Source organism: Mustelus asterias, chromosome 13 (genome assembly GCF_964213995.1).
Source record: "Mustelus asterias chromosome 13, sMusAst1.hap1.1, whole genome shotgun sequence".
NCBI classification, from domain to species: domain Eukaryota; kingdom Metazoa; phylum Chordata; class Chondrichthyes; order Carcharhiniformes; family Triakidae; genus Mustelus; species Mustelus asterias.
The window spans coordinates 29,009,652-29,030,050 of NC_135813.1; the positions used below are offsets into that span (position 1 = coordinate 29,009,652).

At 44.2% G+C, this 20,399-nt stretch overlaps 1 protein-coding gene across 1 annotated transcript in view; it reads left to right on the forward strand.

The window, feature by feature from the left end:
• Positions 1-20,399, forward strand: part of LOC144502543 (protein Niban 2-like) — a 213,804-nt gene that overhangs the window by 181,264 nt on the left and 12,141 nt on the right. Inside the window, exons 8-10 of the mRNA XM_078226621.1 lie at positions 4,920-5,082; positions 10,328-10,515; positions 15,142-15,303. Coding sequence (XP_078082747.1) covers positions 4,920-5,082; positions 10,328-10,515; positions 15,142-15,303 — 513 coding nt within the window. The remainder of the gene's footprint in view (positions 1-4,919; positions 5,083-10,327; positions 10,516-15,141; positions 15,304-20,399) is intronic.

A 20,399-nucleotide genomic window follows, 5' to 3' on the forward strand; every position in this document is an offset into this window, starting at 1 on the left:
AAAAAATCATCAAAGATGATTTCATTTCTCCATGTATTTATTGAAAAATAGTCCAAATGAGCTTTCAGAATTTATTTGGAGAATTGAATACATCTCCTGACTGGAATGTCTAATGAGGTCAAATTTAAAGACTTGTGGTTAGCTCAATTGAAATTGCTTCATGTTTTGTGCTTGCATTGAATGTACAGCCATACACCAAGAGAGGAGTGATTCAGCAGCAGGGTACATTGATAACCTAATGTACTTCATTGTGTCAAGTGGGCTGGAATGTTAATTTGAGCAGTGATTCCTCAACAATATAATTTCTCAATCTTCCAGACATAGTCTGGAAAATACATGGGTGGTAGCAGTGTGCCACCCCTGTGAGGAGTGGGAAGCCAGAGGCTGTATCAGCCTTGGTGGTATTCTCAAACCTCCTGATACTTGTATGTAAAGTCAGTTTTTAAAAAAAAAATTAGTGTTGCTTTGTCAAGTGCCTGAACAGTGCAACTGCACATGTGTGAATTGCAGTCAATTGAAACCAACAGTGCATGAAAGACGCTACATAGTGAACTGAGACAGGTTTGCAAAATTCAGGTGTAGGTTTGAAGAGGAAAAGTTGAAAACCTGGCCACTTGTGTTGTGTGCAAATGTGACCAATTCCTAAATGTGTGGTGAAAAGACACAATTTTCTATTTTTCACTCTCTCCTTCTGTTTCTCAGCTAATTTAAATGCACCTTCAACTTTTAAACTTGCAACTTTGAATATAAGCTTCCATTTATTACGATGCTGATAATAGCCCATGCTTTTTGCCACTAATTGATATTTGTGCAAGGTCTTTTTTTTTTGGTGTTGGCTCCCTCAATGAGTTACTGCACATAAGGATTAAACCTGGCATTTTGCCTATCCTGCAATGACTGAGCCATTGTGTAGCCCAGAACCTGTTTATCTAAACTCATAGTGAATGGATTCACATCGTGTACTGATTATGGAGGAGGGTGAATTGGATGGAGAGGGAAAAGCTGAAAACTAGTGATTCAGTTGAGCACAGTTTGCACTGAACGTGGGAAAGATTGCCATCAAAATGTATAATTATGGATTGTAATATTTTGACCCGTCAACTTGTTAGCTGACTAACAGTTCTTTGTTTCCCCCATGTGCTGCAATGTCCAAGTATAATTCTGCGTTAGTAAAACCAACGTAACATACAGGCCTGCGTCCCACATAACAATCTTCATACAACCCGTGCCAAGTTTCTTCATAACATTTGTCAGGATGGTTAAACGACCATCGCCGAAGCCAATTGCAGGCACACAACTTTGCAACAATCCATTTCCGTATCAGTTTAATGAAAGCTTAGCAGCAGCTAAAGGTTCTGAAGTGATACGGGCTTTCCCAGCTCCTGCATCACTTGCCGCCTCTTTTTGATCCCAGGACAGTTAAATACAAATCCATGTTTGCAAATTGAGGGGAATTTCACAGTAACTTCATTGCAGTGTTAATATAAGACTTACTTGTGACTAATAAACTTTAAACTTAAAATGTTTCTAGCATGCAGGAGGCCCTACTTGAATGTATCTTCACCTTGATTTGATTTATTGTTGTCATATTTATTAGTATACAGTGAAAAGTATTGTTTTTTGCACGCTATACAGAGAAAGCATACCATTCATAGAGTAGGAAAGGGAAGAGTGCAGAATGTAGTATTACAGTCATAGCTCAGATGTAGAGAAAAATCCACTTAATATGAGGTAGGTCCATTCAAAAGTCTGATGGCAGCAGAGAAGAAGCTGTTATGAAGTCAGCTGGTACATGACCTCAGCCTTTTGTATTGGCCTTGACGTTTTTATATTAACCTTAACATTTCCTCAATTTTGAAACACTTCAGCATTAAGTGATGATGTGCAGTAGGTTCACTTGACCACCATTTATTAAAAGCAAAAGAAAAGTCAAAGAAAAAAATATTTGTTTTAGTCACAAGTACGTTTGCATTGACACTGCAATGAAGTTACTGTGAAAATCCCCTAGTCGCCACACTCCGGCACCTGTTCAGGTCCACTGAGGGAGAATTTAACATGGCCAATGCACCTAACCAGCACGTCTTTCAGACTGCGGGACGAACCCGGAGCACCCAGGGGACAACATGCAGACTCCGCATGGATAGTGACCCAAGTTGGGGATCGAACCCGGGTCCCTGGTGCTGAGGCAGCAGTGCTAACCACTGTGCCACTGTGCTGCCCAGCATCCAAACTGGCACCGTGATCAGTCTACAATTCTTTTATTTACATTTTATTTATTTGTGGAACGATACATGATCGTTTGAGGAGTCAAAAGGTTAGCTTTGTTGTGATGCAATATATAACTACCCAGGTGTCCTGCATCTCTCGTTGTTTGAAGATTTCTGTATTGTGTGTTGGTGTAAGCTGTCAAGTTAAATTATGGAGTAAGATGAATGGAAATGTCATCTTTTGTTTACCATATCACACTAGACAAATAATGCATTGCATCACCATTCTGCGTTAAGTCCCAATGAGAAGCATTTATCCATGTTCTCGCTTGGCCTGGTGCCATTACAGATGAGAGCGAGCTTCCTGTAGTTGTGTTTGCCTGGCCCTTGAATTGATGTCCCACGTTTGCCTGGCTGTGTGTGTTGTGTGAGCATGTTAACCTCCAGATTCAGGACGGCACTTGTTGGACAAGCCAGCCTCTTGAAATTGGTTTCCGCCAACCTTGTGCCAGTTGTATTGATGAGACTGACGAAGAGGTCACTGACATTCAGCAGACAGCAGCGGTTTGACCCAAGACACATTTTGGGAAACAAGGTCTGCTATAAGTTGTATTGGAAGGAAATGATTTCTATTTTGATAGATAAACAAAAAGAAAATGATGTAATAAGCACGTTTTCTGCTGTTTTGAAGTAGTTTTAATACTCATGGCGTATTCTTTCTGCAACAATATTTGACGTGACAATCTTCCTCCATCTCCTTGATGAGAAGTGAACAATTATGTTTCCTGTAATCTGGGATTCAAAGGTCCCTCATTATAGAAGGTTGAGGATGTATATTGCTTGGCTCGAGCTACACTTGTAGGCATCTATGCCCTACTTGCATAGTGGCACAATGGTTAGCACTGCTGCCACCCAGCGCCAGTGACCTGGATTCGATTCCAGCCTCAGGTCACTGTCTGTGGAGTTTGCACATTCTCCCCGTGCCTGTGTGGGTTTCCTCCGGGTGCTCCGGTTTCCTCCCATAGTTCAAAGATGTGCGGGTTAGGTGTATTGGCCATGATAAATTGCCCATTAGTGTCAGGGCGATTAGCGGGGTAAATGTTTGGGTTTGGGCCTGAGTGGGATTGACGTTGGTGCAGACTCGATGGGTCAAATGGCCTCCTTCTGCACTGGAGGATTCTATGATTCTATTCCATGATGCGGAAAGCTTAAAAATGTGGTTTCATGCTAATTTTTTTTGAAGAAATTATAATTTGAAAGAATTTTTGAAGATAGTACGAGGGAACAGCAAAGAAGCTTTCTTTCCCCAACTCGGCTTGGATGCCCATCAACGTATTACACAGAGCTAAAGATTAGCTCTCAATTTCTTGAGCAGGTGGCTGTTTCTGTTCTCCCCATTCCGATCTTTTCTTTCCCCTGATGTTTTGCCTTGAGAAACCAGTGCTGCTGCCACCCTTTTTGACACTGAATTAGTGCAGCCACTTCAACCCATTGAAGTAGGTGGTGGTTTCTAAAGCTGGCCGTGAAGGTGATGGGTTTGTTTTTTTGATCGCACTTTTCTGGCAGCCAATTTCAGCGAATGTGATAGGTTTGTGTTCATGCTGCAACTGGTTCTGCAATGTTAGTGCATCATGGCCCTGTTCCAGTGGCCTGAACCTCTCTCAGTACATAAGCAGCTCTGAGCTTCCCCCAGTGCTTCACATTTCACTTTGTCCTTTGTGCAATGCTACATATTGAAACACAAGGGCTTATTTCAGTGACTGGCATCAACAATATGTAAACCTGTGGTTACATGAGCAGGCTCAGAACAGCTATTGAATGACTATTGTCCCTATGTGAGTCAGTTCAGCTGCTGGTTTGCATTATTATTAAAATAAATTTATGGCAATGCACTGTATAAGGATTTTTGAAAATTCTTTCATGGGGCATGGGCGTCGCTGGCTGGCCAGCATTTATTGTCCATCCCTAGTTGCCCTAGATAGTCAATCACATTGCTGTGGCTTTGGAGTCATATGTAGGCCAGACCAGGTAAGGATAGCAAATTTCCTTCCCTAAAAGCATTAGTGAACCAGGTAGATTTTTCTGACAATCAACAACAGTTTCATGGTCATCAGTATAATAAACGCAAAATACTGCGGATGCCGGAATCTGAAACAAAAGCAGAGAACACTGCAAAATCTCAGCAGGTCTGACAGCATCTGTGGAGAGAGAATAGAGCCAACGTTTCACGTCTAGCTGACCCTTCGTCAGAGCTCTACTCTCTCTCCACAGATGCTGTCAGACATGCTGAGATTTTCCATCGTTTTTCTGTTTTTATAATGGTCATCAGTAGATTCTTAATTCCGGATTTTTTTTATTGAATTCGAATTCCGCCATTTGTAGTGGCAGGATTCAAACCTGGGTCCCCAGGATATTAGCTGAGTTTCTGGATTAATAGTCGACCCATAATATCACCCGGCCATCGACTGAACCTGAAGTCTAAGTGTCTGATGATTTGAAGAGACGTGCTACATTGCTGCATTCATAAATTAACCATTCCATTTGGCAGTTTAAAAAATACCATGGTTATAAACTCCTGCTCTAACTGACAATGATCGTGAAAGGAGAAATGAAGCCGACTGGGGAGGGGTGGGAAAGAAAGAGAAAATTACTTGAACAGAAATACAGTTGCATTATGTTTTGATGTTGCCAACTCCCGTTTTCTGCATTCAGATCACAGAGGCTGTGCACAAAATGGTTCTGGCACAGACAAAAGTCCGCTATGAAGCTGTCTTGCAAAAGTGCGAAGAGGCCCGCCCTGGACTGGAAAGCCGGATTCGTCCAGACATGGACCAGATCATCAGCTCCAAGGAGCACGTGGGAAACAAAATTCGAGGTACGGCAGCATCTCTGAGCCAATGGGGTTGCCAGGCATGTGAGAACTTGAAGTGTCCTTTTATATCCACTGGAAAAAATGACACTGCCCTCAGATTAACAGCACATGTTTCAGAGACAAGTGTTGAATAATAACAGTGTGCTTGTCTGTGTTCTCGCTGCGAACGCCCAGTTACATTTCATAGGTCATTTTCTTCCATGTAAAAGCTAATGCCATTTGTAAGCAAGCTGATGAGACTATATTGGCTCTGAACATTGACTTTGTTCTGTACAGTGTTATTTATCGTCTGGTTTATCTAACATTCAACCACATTTTAACCACTTCTACCCAGCAGGGATGTGATGTTGGTTAAAAACCTTTTTTTTTTGCTGCGAACAATACAAGATCCTGTCGGTAAAATGGGGAACTTTGACCCTTAGCGGGGGATTTTGTTAACAGTGGACCATTCCTAATGGTATAATTGGAAGTGTGTGACACTTTGGCGCACTATTTCCCTGTGTCCCACGTGGTTTCAATTTAAATTCTAAATGTTGGCAGCGTGCAGGGGAAACGTGTGTTTCTGTGGCAGGAGAAGCTTTTCATTGGTCCACCAGGGCAGCTCTGCATCATGGTGAAATCTTTCCTATACAATTTCATTGCCATTAGCAAAGGCGGCAGGGATGTTTTTCAAATTAAATTTCACTGGTGAGTGTTTCAAATTACATTAGCTTCACTTTTTTCATGTGTACATCATTATTTGTTGCGATAAGTGTAGTCAGAGCTAAATGTATTGCCATGCCTTGCGGTAGGCACGAGTTGATGGTTACAAGGGTAACCCTTCATTGCGGAAGAAACAACACCATATGGTCCACTCTTTATTGAGTGTTCATGCTAGTATCTAACGTTCTCACCACTGTGAGGCAAAGCTTAACTTGCAGATTCAGTTGGCCCCCTCTTCAATGCATTATAAAGGACATTGTGCAAGATCACACTCAGCAGGAATAGAATCCCTACAGTACAGAAGGAGGCCATTCGGCCCATTGAATCCACACTGACTCTTCAGAGCATCTTACCCAGGCCCAACCACCCTCCCTATCCCTGTAACCCCACATATTTACCCCGCTAATCCCCCCTAACCTACAGATCTTGAGGCACTAAGGGGTAATTTACCACGGCCAGTCCACCTAACCTGCGCATCTTTGGACTGAGGGGGGAAACTGGAGCGCCCGGGGGAAACCCACGCAGAAACGGAGAACAAGCAGACTCGACACAGTGACCCAAGACTGGAATCGAACCCAGGTCCCTGGCGCTATGCGGCAGCAGTGCTAACCAGCATGCCACCCCGGAATAATAGAAATGGTGTCAGTGAACTCGAGCCCTGTAAGGGCTCTGCCAGCCAACACCGAGATGGCCACATTTGGTTAGTATTGACATTGCCCTTTATGCCTCTCGTCTTGTTACCTTGACTGACTGACTAACGTCCCACCACCCCTCCCCCAACCCACCCAGGAGGCCACTTCATTCCTCCCCTGGATCCCTGTTCCACTACACTATGCACCCAATCCCACCCACTCACCTATGCAGGTCCTGAGCTTCCATGCAAGTGGCCATTCTCCTGCCTCCCCCTCATGTGCCATAGTGTTGAGCAAGAAAAGCCCCTGTCCTTGCATGCAACTGGACAAGGCCAACTGGTGCAAGCCACCATTAAGCAAACGTGACCCGGGTGCTATGAGATTCTCATTCACTTCCTGCTTGATCCAGGGTAGGACTTTTTTAAAAAACCATTTCACACTAGTGAGGCTTCGTGGCACACCAATTGATATGTATTACAAGCAAGAATCCACCACTGGCCACATGAAGTTGGATTTGCCACCAAACGTTATCTCTAAGTCCTCTGCTTGCCATGAGGAAATCGAGATTTTGTATCCCGCCTAATTAGTGACCCTTGCAGCCTCCATTAAACCCCCAATACATAATTGCTACACATGTAAAGATGTGCAGATTAGGTGGACTGGCCGTGCTAAATTGCCCCTTGGTGTCGGGGGACTAGCTAGGGAAAATACATGCGGTTATGAGGATGGGGCTGGGTGAGGTTGTGGTCGGTGCAAACTTGATGGGCCGAATGCCTTCCTTCTGCACTGTAGGATTCTATGATTCTACTTTTTGGGAACCACTCCCAAACCTTTATGGGCAAAATGCCTCTTCTGTGCATCTGGTATACGCCTAGACTGTGTCTCATGAATATGTGCAGCCCAGCCTATGAGTTGACACCCACTGACGTGGAAGCAGAGAAGTGGCATTTTTAATCTTGAATGCTATAAAGCGGCACTGTTTGCTGTCAGTGTGTTTTGAACATGGATTGCAAAATATGCATTCGTTATAAATTTACCACCGCTGTGTAAATGGAGCTTTTCATCCAGATCACGGCTTCACTTTGTTTTCAATCGATATACACCCATTACATACCAGAAATTCTTAGCATCGTTTCTGGAGGCACTAAATCTTCCGGTTGAAACCATGCAGTTGAATTAATGGTCATTTATTTGCTCTGCGTTTCTATTTGCCTGCTATCCTCTGGTTTCTTCCTGACCCTATTACTTCTTACTGTGGCTGTGGTTTCTAACCCCCATCTGTTTTTACCATTGTCTGTTGCCCTGACTTGCCTCTACTTACGCCGGCATCTCCACATCATTGCCTCGACTTATCAATTCAGCACTCCTTATCAGCCTGCCACCTTCAGGCTGCCAAGTGCACCTGGCTGCAAGTGGCCTGGATGTGGCTCCAACAGCTCCATGTATCTCGCTGCTCTCCCTTCCTCCGAAATTAGCCAGGGTTTCACAGTTAACTTTCAGTATCTCTGCTCTTTCCCTGTCTTCACACTCAAAATATGCAGAACTTCTGATAACAATTGTAGATTTGGGCATGATTTCCTGACACTTGAAGCCATCCTCTTTTGACTTCCATAAATTCCTGTAAATGTCTCTCTCCCTCCTCCTCTCCCCCCCTCCCCCCACCCCACCCTGAAAAGCTGTCTAATCCTGAAACCTCTGTCCATTCCCACCAAGGCGGCTTTCCTGCTTTTGTAACATAGCCAATCACCACACTGCCATTCTCCCGTGCTGCCGTTTATTTTGTCACGGTTTGACTTTTCACGGCTAGCTTCAGCACGTTTTCTCAAATTGAAATTCACTGTTTGCACTTTTACCCAATTAAAGCCCAGCAATGCTGTCACCCAACAACTCATTCATTTCCATCGACTTCTGTCAGCCTCTACTTCTTTCCTCCTTTCCTGTATCAATTTTGAGATGTTTATCCCTGTCTTCAAATGCATCTGTTGTCTTGTCCCATCTTAACTTTGTGAATTCTTGCAAATCCTCGTGCATTCACTGGACAACGCTTTGTTTTGTTTGCTCTGCTGTTTGTGGTTATTGTAGCCACTTCACCATTTCCACCTGTTTTTCTCTCTCAATCACCTCCCCACTTTTTTATTTTCCTTTTACATTTATCTAGTTATGTTTATTCTACTTATTATTCCCTCTTGCCTACACTTTCATTTATCTGACCCGTCGTCAACTTGTGCTCTGCCCAAAGACAGATCCTTAGCTCTTCGTCTTCTCCATGGCAATCTATCCTGTTCCAGTATTTTGTTTTTCCAATAAGTTTCCTTTAAGTTTCAAGCCACGTAGAACAGACATCCTCTTTTTTTCCCTTGAAATCTTCCCTCCCTAATATCTGTTACGAGTCTGTTTCCTCTCAGATTGTGGCCCGCCAACTCTCTTATGCCTTTCTTTGTTCGCTGTTCACAGCATTTAATTATTTGCTACTTTTCATGTCCAGCTGATCCTTTCCATTCTCCTCCAAACCCACGTTGTAAAGCTGTTCAATAAATTGGTCTCCACTTTCCATAAGGTCCAAGTCTCACATCCAGACAAAGTACGTTCCAAATCATGCTCTTGAGTCATTTCATAGAATCGTAGAAACCCTACAGCACAGAAGGAGGCCATTCAGCCCATCGAGTCTGCAGCGGCAATAATCCCACCCCCAGGCCCTATCCCCACACATTTACCCCACTAACCCCTCTAACATACACATCCTGGGACACTAAGGGGCAATTTAGCATGGCCAATCCACCTAACCCGTACATCTTTGAACTGTGGGAGGAAACCGGAGCACCCGGAGGAAACCCACGCAGACGCAGGGAGAATGTGCAAACTCCACACAGACAGTGACCCAAGCCGAGACTCGAACCCAGGTCTCTGGAGCTGAGGCAGCAGTGTTAATCACTGTGCCACCCACATTTTGAACAGCAAAGGGGCAAAACTTAAGTGGTTTATTCAGCTTTTTGGTTAGCAGCTGCCTCTTACTCAATACAGTCTTCCCACATTTCTTTGCACCTGTCACCTGCAGATCGTATTGTTTCTTGAATATTTGAATTCCGTTCTTGTTCTTTTTCCTCTGAATATTTCTTGGGGATTTTGAGATATGCATCATAATTTTGCTGATGTTCACTTACTCTCATTCCATACCTCATGCCTGCTATTACTAATCGATGCACCCGTTCTTGTAATCCTTCTGTGCTTGTTGCAAGTGCTTTGGCATCTGCCAATCCAACTGGTGTTATTCGCACCAGCCCCACTCCTCCCCCCAATCCTAATGGCAGATTCTGTGTCTTCCACATAGAAGACATTGATCAGGACTGGTGATAAACAACACCCTTGTCAAACCCCTCTGCCAATGACACATGGTTCTCGTTCCACTTTGGCTACTCTCACTTGTTGTTGTCTATCCCATGTACAGATTTTTGATGAGTTGATTATCTCTGATCCACTCCAATATAGAAACATAGAAGATAGGAGCAAGAGGAGGCCCTCCAAGCCTGCTCCACCATCCATCACAATCATGGCTGATCGCCCAACTCAATAGTCTAATCCTGCTTTCTCCCCATAACCTTTGATCCCATTTGCCCCAAGTGCTATATCTAGCCGCCTCTTTCAGCGCTGTCCAGAGCTTAATCCACTCAACCTGATGGAATGCTTTTTAATAGTCTACAAAGCAAACATACAATTTCTTTCCAAACTGTAAACTGTGTTCACTCATTAATCTAATGATGGCAATTGCTTCTCTCGGCACTGTGGTATTTAAACTGGTGGTCCTCCGATCTGATCTGGAGGCCCATGTGAATTTGTCGCTTTGGTTCTTAAGTTGTTGTATTTTACCATCATTCGGTCCAGGTTAATCCTAACCTGCCCTTCTGTTTGTGTTTTAGTTTACGTGATGCCTAAAGCCGAAGCTTGTGTTCGGAATAATGTCCAGCCTTACATCTCATCCATCCTCGATGCGCTGATGGGCCCCACTAGCAGGGGCTTCTCTGAAGTCCGAGACCTGTTTTTTAAGGAGATAGTGGAAATGAATAAGAACGTCCTGAATGAAGGAGGCCAGCACAAGTTGGGAGAGGTAAGGGATGCAGATACCGCGCTAAATGCTGAAGTGGGATTTAAGTGGGGCGGCACAGTGGTTAGCACTGTTGCTTCACAGCACCAGAGACCTGGGTTCGATTCCCGGCTTGGGTCAATGTCTCTGCGGACTGTATGTTCTCCCCATGTCTGTGTGGATTTCCTCCAGGTGCTCGAGTTTCCTCCCACAGTCTGAAAAACGTGCTGGTTAGCTGCATTGGCCATGCTAAATTCTCCCTCAGTGTACCCGAACAGGCACCGGAGTGTGATGACTAGGGGATTTTCACAGTAACTTCATTGCAGTGTTACTATAAGCCTACTTGTGACACTAATAAATAAACTTAATCTACAGATTTGTTGTGAATTTAGGGCATGAGGAAGAAAAAAACCTAGTCTTAACACTGACCCCCTAGCAGCTGTTGCTATGTTGAATACTCCAAAGCTTTCAACAAATTCATGTTAACACATGAAAACATCTTGAAAAATTCCCTCTCCACCATCAGGTACTCCCTACTGTAAAATCCAGAATATAACAATCACTTTTGTGCAGGTTTCCATAACCTGCAAACCTAAGCACTTAATATGAACACCAAATAAGTTTTTTTTTGCCAATCGTCCAGCAAAATGCAAATGGATATGCTTTCACTCCAAGTATCAGATAGAGACACTTGCATGCTGATTATAAACTGTGTAAGAGTTTTGAATGAGTTAAAATTGGGCTCATTATATCTTCCTCTTTATGGAAGTTGAGCATCCAGCATTGGATTTTGAGTGTCACATAGGAAAAAATGCATTTTGAATCCTTGTGCCAACGTTCGTCCTTGCATTTTTAGATGGGAGATTTTTATCCCTATACCATCTTTAAAAAGAAAGAAGGCAAACTACCTGATGATCCGTTTGCCAAAATCTGATTGCCCTAAAAGGGCTGACCTACATATACTGCAATAGATGCTGGGTGTCAGTGTGCAGCCCGTAATGGGGTTACTGACCAGTGAATGCAATAAGCTGTGATAGGGATTGAATTAGGGTGATTTGAATGAAGGAAGAGCTTTGATGTGAAGGCCAGAGTGGTGAGGAACCCTGTGCCACCTCATGGGTGTTCATGCCAAGGTATTAAAGCAGCTGAACAGAATAAAGGGAAGTGAGTGCGTGACTAACAGGATTGTATATCATCTTACCATATCTGACCTGGCGGTCATTAAATTTTTTGTAGCATCAAGGAGCCATATGTCAATAGTGCGATTGACAATTAAACTACCCCGTCACTCCTTGCGCTTTGCTGTTGCTAGTTCCTCATTGCTGACCTCATTCTGGACTTTTTCTCATGTTTATTTATTAGTGTCGCAAGTAGACTTACATTAACACTGCAATGAAGTTACTGTGAAAATCCCCGAGTCGCCACACTCCATCGCCTGTTCGGATACACTGAGGGAGAATTTAGCATGGCCAATCCACCTAACCAGCACGTCTTTCAGACTGTGGGAGGAAACTGGAGCACCCGGAGGAAACCCACACGGACACTAGGAGAACGTGCAGTCTCTGCACAAACAGTGACCCAATCAGGAATTGAACCTGGCTCCCTGGCTCTGTGAGGCAGCAGTGTGAACCACTGCCACCGTGTTACAGCACCATTGGACTGTCTCAGCCCTCTGATTTGACACCTAGTCCGACCTCGCTGTCCTTGCTCCCCATCTCGTTTAGCATTTGCTTTTTCAGAGTTTTCCTGCTAGCATTATAAACCCTTCATTTTGAGGACTTCTGTCAAATCACTCCTCTATCTATAGAGCTCCAGGGACAAAAATTCTTAGTCCCATGATTGTTTCGCTAACTCCGATCTAGCGGTTGTACAAGCCCAACATCCACTTTGATGAAAACCAAGGCAGTGAGATTATTATTATTGCTACACCCTCACTCCCCATCACTGAACTACCCCCCTCCATTTTTAATGGCTCCGTTTGTACCCTGATGAGCATCTTCATACTAATCTGTTTTTTCCCCATGATTTTACCTCATGTTCTGTTTGCTATAGCCTATATATTTTATCCTGGCTTTCATGTTTACTAAATCTGCCCTGTAGGACCAATTGCTTTTTTCCACTTGAAACTTAGTCTCCCATGGGTCTCCAGCCTTCAACACATTCCTGATTTTCCTCCATGGCATGTGCTTGATGTGTGTTCTATTTTTGATCTATGCTTGTAGTTGCCAATTCTTTATTCTATTTAATCTGGGATCTGGTCCAGTTTTACCCCTCCTTTCCAAGTTGTCTGACCTTATCCCAGAGCTTATTTTGCTTTATTTCTCAGACTGAAACTCTTTATACTATAAGAAGTCTCACAGCACCAGGTTAAAGTCCAACAGGTTTATTTGGTGATTCACCTGGTGAAGGAGCTCATGAATCCAAAGAAACCTGCTGGACTTTAACCTGGTGTTGTGAGACCTCTTACTGTGCCCACCTCAGTCCAATGCCGGCATCTCCACAGCATTTTTATATTATGGTCACTGTTTCCCAAATGTTGCCTTGCTTTGCATTTCATCTACTGCAGTCCGTTACATGGAATTGGGTGAAAAAGTGTTCCCTTTCTTGTGGGATCGGCAATATGCAGACTGAGGAAACAATCCTGAATACAATCTCAAATCGCCTCCCTGGGCGGCACGGTGGCACAGTGGTTAGCACTGCTGCCACAAAGCGCCAGGGACCCGGGTTCGATTCCCGGCTTGGGTCATTGTGCAAGCTCCGCACATTCTCCCCGTGTCTGCATAGGTTTCCTCCAGGTGCTCCGGTTCCCGCCCACAGTCTGAAAGATGTTCTGGTTAGGTGCACTGGCCATGCTAAATTCTCCCTCAGTGTACCCGAACAGGCACCGGAGTGTAGTGACTAGGGGCGGCAAGGTGGCACAGTGGTTAGCACTGCTGCCTCACAGTGCCAGGGGCCTGGGTTCAATTTCCAGCTTGGGTCACTGTCTGTGTGGAGTTTGCACGTTCTCCCCGTGTCTGCGTGGCTTTCCTCTGGGTGCTCCGGTTTCCTCCCACAGTCTGAAAGACGTGCTGGTTAGGTGCATTGACCCGAACAGGCGCCGGAGTGTGGCGACTAGGAGATTTTCACACTAACTTCATTGCAATGTTAATGTAAGCCTACTCCTGACACTAATAAATAAACTTTAAAAAAAAAAGCTGTTTCATCACATTTTCCCTGCTTATTTGGTTGTTTAACAGATTTTTAAAATAGATTTTAAGGAATGCATCTTAAATTTATCTGCAAATTTCATCTTTCATCTTGCTTTCCAGTATTCGGTTTATTGTATATTTTCAGTAACCTGGCTGCTTGCTATTTAAATCCTTATGCTCTGTTGCAATTATGTGTGCAAGTTGGCAAAATACAAGATCAGAAGGTTTCCTTAGCAATTTGTCAAAGCCGTACTGTTTAATTACAGTTTGGGTCAGTAGTAAGGTCCTTATCTTTGAATCAAAACAAAACTTGAATCCTCAATCAAACCCGCCAGAACTGATTAGCTAGTCATTTATCTGATGTTTATGGGTCATATTTACGTGGACTTCAAAACACACTTGGACTGTGAAAGTTATAATATAAAAGTCTGGGTGGGATTTTCCAGCTGTTCCCGCCAGCGAGATATTCTGGTTCCGCTGACAGTGACCCCCGCCACAGGTTACCCAGCAGTGAAGAATGTGAATAAAAGGAAACCCCCTTGGCAGTGGCGGGACTGGAAGATCCCGCCGCCAGCTAATGGTGGACAGCCTCTACAAAAAGGGGGTGGGGAAGAAATCCTGCCCTCTGTTTTTGTTATCTCCTCCCTTACAGTTGCTCATTCTGTTTATCTGTACGAGGGTGGTGGGCCATCCACTTTAGACCCCTAAAACCCCTAAACCCTTAAAACTAACTATGGTTAGTGGACTCAGACGTGCTTTAAAGCGTGTAAAGATTGGCTCCAGTTTTATCCTTCAGTTGGTTTTCTGGAATAGAACATTAGTGATATGCTGGAAATAAAAGGTTGTGAACACATTGAATAATTTAATAATTAACGGTAATGACTGCTTCTAAAAGCTCATTATTTCAGACCCATTTGTAAAATAAATCACACCAGTGAGAAGGTGGATATTTGCTACCAATGCACAAAGATGACCAAAAAGCAGGGCATGGTGGCACAGTGGTTAGCACTGCTGCCTCACAGCTCCAGGGACCCGGGTTCAATTCCTGCCTCGGGTCACTTTCTGTGTGGTGTTTGCAGATTTTCCCCGTGTCTGCGTGGGTTTCCTCCAGGTGCTCTGGTTTTCTCCAGCAGTCCAAAAATGTGCAGGTTAGGTGGATTGGCCATGTTAAATTAACCATTAGTGTCACAAGAATTAGTGTAAAATACGTGGGGTTACAGGGATAGGGCCTGGGTAGGATTGTTGTTGGTGCAGGCTCGATGGGCCGAATGGCCTCATTCTGTATTGTAGGGATTCTATGACACTATGATTCTATAATATCATGAGTAAACAGTACTGTAATAGGTTGTGACTTCCCAATGGGTGCCAGGCTTCATCTATTCTATGCAAAATAGCGGGTAAGAAGGCAAAAGTAACAAACGGGAAGAGTACTTGATGCTTGCCGTTGTGTTGTGTTCTCTAGCACATGGAGAAGCTGAACGTGCTGCCTTATCACCCAGTCAAGATGCAGAGCTGCTACGAGCACCTGGAGCAGCTGCAGCCACAGCTGGAGGGCCTTCAACAACGCTTCGATCTCTCCAGCCCAGCAGTGTTTGTCCAGCGGGGTCAAATCCTGATGAGAGAGGTAAGCCTTGGTTACCTTCATTCAACTGCTCATGTTAAGTGGGCAATTCCTTCTAAAGCATCGAACTAATGCCCATTTCCTTGCCCCTTTCAGATAGTGACTATTTGGGTGAGGTTGCATGTAAAATTAATGTAATTGGTATTATCGTGAGGATTTCAATATTTGTAATGATGGACATTTGGAATTACGTTACACCTGACCCATGTGAAATATCCAACGCTGTAGTTATAGATTCTAATTTCGGGCCTGGGTGTGATTGTGGTCGGTGCAGACTCGATGGGCTGAATCATCTCCTGCACTGTATGATTCTATGAATTCTATAAGAATCTACTGATAACCATGAAACCATTGTTGATTGTCAGGAAAAACCCATCTGGTTCGCTAATGTCCTTTAGGGAAGGAAATCTGTTGTCCTTAGCTGGTCTGGTCTACATGTGACTCCAGAGCCACAGCAATGTGGTTGACTCTCTCTACTGCCCTCCAAGGGCAACTAGAGATGGGCAATAAATGCTGGCCACCTAGTGATGCCCATGTCCCACAAATTAATGGAAAAAAAAACACCCCCTGCTCATCACGTGGTAGCAGTTTGTTGGCTCTTGATGCTGTGATCATCTATGAACCTCTGTCTTCATTCAAAAAAAATCATAGTGGACTCTCGCTATGAAATGAAGATTCATTTTAAAGCACATGTCCACAAAACATGGAAAAGTCGTCATGAACTACCAGATTAACCACACAGCTACCAAATTTCCTGATGGCAATTTTTTTCTTTATTCATTCATGGGACCTGGGTGTCACTGGCAGGCCAGCATTTATTGCCCATCCCTAGTTGCCCTTCGAGGGCAGTTGACTCTCAACCGCATTGCTGTGGCCCTGGAGTTGCACGTAGGCCAGACCAGGTAAGGACGGCAGATTTCCTTCCAGTAGTGAACCAGATGGGTTTTTCTGACAATTGACAATGGTTTTAATAATCATCAGTAGATTCTTAATTCTAGATATTTTTTATTGAATTCAAATTCCGCCAGCTGTCATGGTAGGATTTGAACCCTGGTCCCCAGAACACTGAGTTTCTGGATTAATAGTCGAGCGATAATACCACTCGGCCATTGCCTCCCCTTATGGAGAGCAACAAGACCGAGTTTACCCCTTTTCAAAGGGAGTGAAAATATGGGCCTGCTTTACCATTCTGCACGAATGGAGTTAATGTTTGAGTAACTGTCGGCCCCCAAGGAGCTTAACTATAATTCCTTCTCGGAAGGAAAATCTAATTAGGCCAGTATAATATGCATTGTTTTCCTTTAAGAAAGGTCTGTTTTGTTTCCTGCTACTGATTAAGACCCCGATTTGCTGTTGCCTTCTTTTCACAAAATGTGTAGGAATTTCGCCTCCGTGGCGGCTGTGTTTAAAATGATTGTTTTCTCTTGGATTTAAGAAAATGGGTGATCACCTGTTTCTGAAGTTTGTTTTTGTTTCCTTTCGAGGCTTCATAGATTTTTCAGTTGCTCCTCCGTTGAATGGCTTTTGAGGGAATGCTCAAATTTCTGGTCATTAACAGTAAAACATACTTTGCCATTTGATGGAAGTGGAACACTGAAAAACATTGCGAGTGACAAAGTATAATTTATTCTGGGTTTCAGCACTGCTTCTGTCCTTCCAAAATAAATGCGGACTTGCTTTAAACTCATCTCAAATTTACACTTCTTTTCAATTAAGCTACCTATTTTATTTCTTCCTTCATTTTGATACAACAACATGCTGTTGGCAAGTTAGTTACTTCATGCAGACAGGACTATCTTTCACTCCCTCTAGTGTTGAGGCAGAGATGACGGGTACGTCACTCCATTCTCAAGAATTTCTCCTTTGCTGAAGGTAACTGAACATTGATTTATGATGGATGTTAAATTATTATTAAAGGGAGATAAAATGGAGATTTGGTTTCCTGCACTTGTACCTCCCTGAGTCATTCAAAGAACAAAGAACAGTCCAGCACAGGAACAGGCCCTTTGGCCCGTCAAGCCTGCGCCAATCACGTTGTCCTATCTAGACCAACCGCCTGTATCCCTCTATTCCCCGTTTGTTGTATCCAGATAAGTCTTAAATGTCGCTAACATGTCTGCCTCAATCAACTCACTTGGCAGTGCATGCCAGGCCCCCACCACTGTGTATAATTAAAAAAAAACTTCTCCTGCACATCTCTACTGAACCGTTTCCCCCCCTTTACCTTGAACATGTGCCCCCTTGTACTTGTTATTTCTGCCCTGGGAAAAAGCTTCCAACTGTTCACCTTATCTATGCCCCTCATAATTTTATGAACTTCTATCAGGTCGCCCCTCAGCCTCCGTCTTTCCAGGGAGAACAATCCCAGTTGATCGTCACAAGAGTACTTGATTAAAAACCTACTTGGGACACAATTCAGAAAGCTAACAGCGAATAATTGCATTTCCCAAATCCAAAACTGCGAGGGTAGAATGTCCATCATTCAATGACTATCTTGTGTGAAAAGGGTTGCCTTCTATGAGGATTTTTCTGCTGGTTGATTTGGATTTTGGATTGGTTCTATGCCTCCCCAGTGTGGCAGGTTCATCTGCAATGGGTTCATGAAAAGTAACTGCAGACCCAAATACCAAATCTAAACGGTTGCAGAAGAGTAATGAAACGGTGAGTGGGATTTTTCCAACTCGTCCGTCCCGGGTCCAGATATTCCTGTCCGAGGTCGATGGACCTTCAGCTTGCCTGTCATATTAAGCGTCCCACCCGTGACGATTCCCATGGCGGACGGGAGTGGAAGTTTTAGGCCAATGTCTTTGTGCCTGTTTCCTCCAACAATTCATAAGTGAGCTTTGAATGAAGTATGTCGAAAGCAAGGTATGATGCTTCCAGCTGAAGGGAATGTTTTTGAAGTTTGGCCAATAAAGGTTTGCTCATAGACGTTTGCTTAAATCTATTCCGTTACCTCATTGGACAGTTAGCCTTTCATCATTTGCAATTCACAGAAACACAGAATCCCTACAGTGCAGAAGGAGGCCATTCAGCCCATCGAGTCTGCAGTGACCCTCTCTGACAGAGTCCCCTATTGAGGCCTTTCTGTCTGCCCCCCCACTATCCCCGTAACCCCATACGTTTACCCCGCTAATCCATCTAACCTACACATCTTGCTTCATCAAGGGGCAATTTAGTGTAGCTAATCCACCTAGCCTACACATCATTGGACACTGAGGCAATTTACCGTGGCCAGTCTACCTGACCTGCACATCTTAGGACTGTGGGAGGAAACCCATGCAGACATGGGGAGAACGTGCAAACTCCGCGCGCACAGTCACCTGAGGCCGGAATTGAACCTGGGTCCCTGAGGCTGTGAGGCAGCAGTGCTAACCACTTGTGTCAGGGTGCATTTCTTTGGAAGCCATTCAGTGCTGCTTACTTTCCCTTTGTTTACAACAACAGCATCTTGTATTTATATAGCGCTTTTAATGTAATGAATCACCCCAAAATAATCCCCACAAGCATCAGAACATAGCGACAAGCCACATAAGATGATCAAAAGATTGGTCAAAGTGGTAGAATTTAAGGAGGTTCCTAAAGGGGGAAAGGGAGGTTTAGAGGTTAGGGCCTTGGCAGCTGAAGGCCTGACCATCGGCGGTGGAGTAATAAAAATCGGGAATATCCAGGAGACCAGAATTTGAGGGTTGTAGAGATTTGGTGAGCTGTGCGGCTGAAGGAGATTAATGATGGGGGGGCAAGTGAGGCCATGGAGGAATTTGAAAAGGATCAAAGTTTTAAAATAGAGTTGTTGTTCAACTGGGAGCTAGCGTATGTCAGCGTGTAGAGGGTGATGGGTGAACAACATCTGGTGTCAGATAGGACATTGGGTAGCACTGCTGCCTCACAGTGCCAGGGACCCAGGTTCAGTTCTGGCCTTGGCTGACTGTGGAGTCTCCGCATTCTCCTCGTGTCAGTGTGGGTTTCTTCCGGATGCTTCAGTTTCCTCCCATGCTCCAAAGATCTGCAGGTTAGGTGGATTGGCCATGCTAAATTGCCCCTTAGTGTCCGAAGATGTGTAGTTTGGGTGGATTAGCCATGGTAAATGCGCAGGGTATGGGGACCGGGTGGGGTAAGGGGCTTGCCTGGGTGGGATGCTCTTTCAGAGGGTCGGTGCAGACTAGTTGGGCTGAATAGCCTCCTCCTGAACTGCAGGGTTTCTATGGACAGCAGAGCTTTGGTGATCTGCCATCACCTGCTATTTGAAGCTAATACTCCAATTGACTGTGAAATGCCAATATCTCTTTCCTTTCAAATATTATATTCACTTCCAGTAGAAACTACCTTGGTGGCGTGTAGTCATGTGTCCAGGTCTCATCTTGGTCTGGCCCATTAAAGTAAAAGTAAAGTTCATTTATTAGTCACAAGTAGACTTATATTAACACTGCAACAAAGTTACTGTGAAAATCCCCTAGTTGCCACACTCCGGCCCTGATCGGGTACACTGAGGGAGAATTTAGCATGGTCAATCCACCCAACCTGCACATTTTTGGACCGTGGGAAGAAACCAGAGCACCCGGAGGAAACCCACACAGACACTGGGAGAATGTGCAAATTCCACATAAAACAGTGACCCAAGCCAGGAATCGAACCTGGGTCCCTGGCACTGTGAGGCAGCATGGAGGACCATGGAGGACCAAAGGAGTATTGTGGGTTGCCCTAGTCGTGTCTCGACGCAATGGAGAGAAGAGTTAACTTCTCTGGGAAACATGCACTGGTCTTTCGATCCTCCAATTAAACCCAGTAGGTGTTTCCTCTCCCGAATTTTTACCAGCCTGAAGGAAATCTTCTGCTTTGCATCACCAGATAGAACGTGCAACAAAGAGTGTTTGTCGTAGCTAACAGCAGGAACTTTGTTGTTGCATGTGTTATGGAAGGATCTGTGCGCAAAGTCTGGATGCACAATGACTCTTAAGTATGCTTTGCAATCTCCATGTAAACAGGATGTGTGTCTGAGAACTTCAGTAAATAGTCATGTTGTTACTCCTGACGACAATGAAACAAAACCATTGTTTTGTTTTTGGGGCGGGGTTGGCTCATTCCTGTATTATTAATAC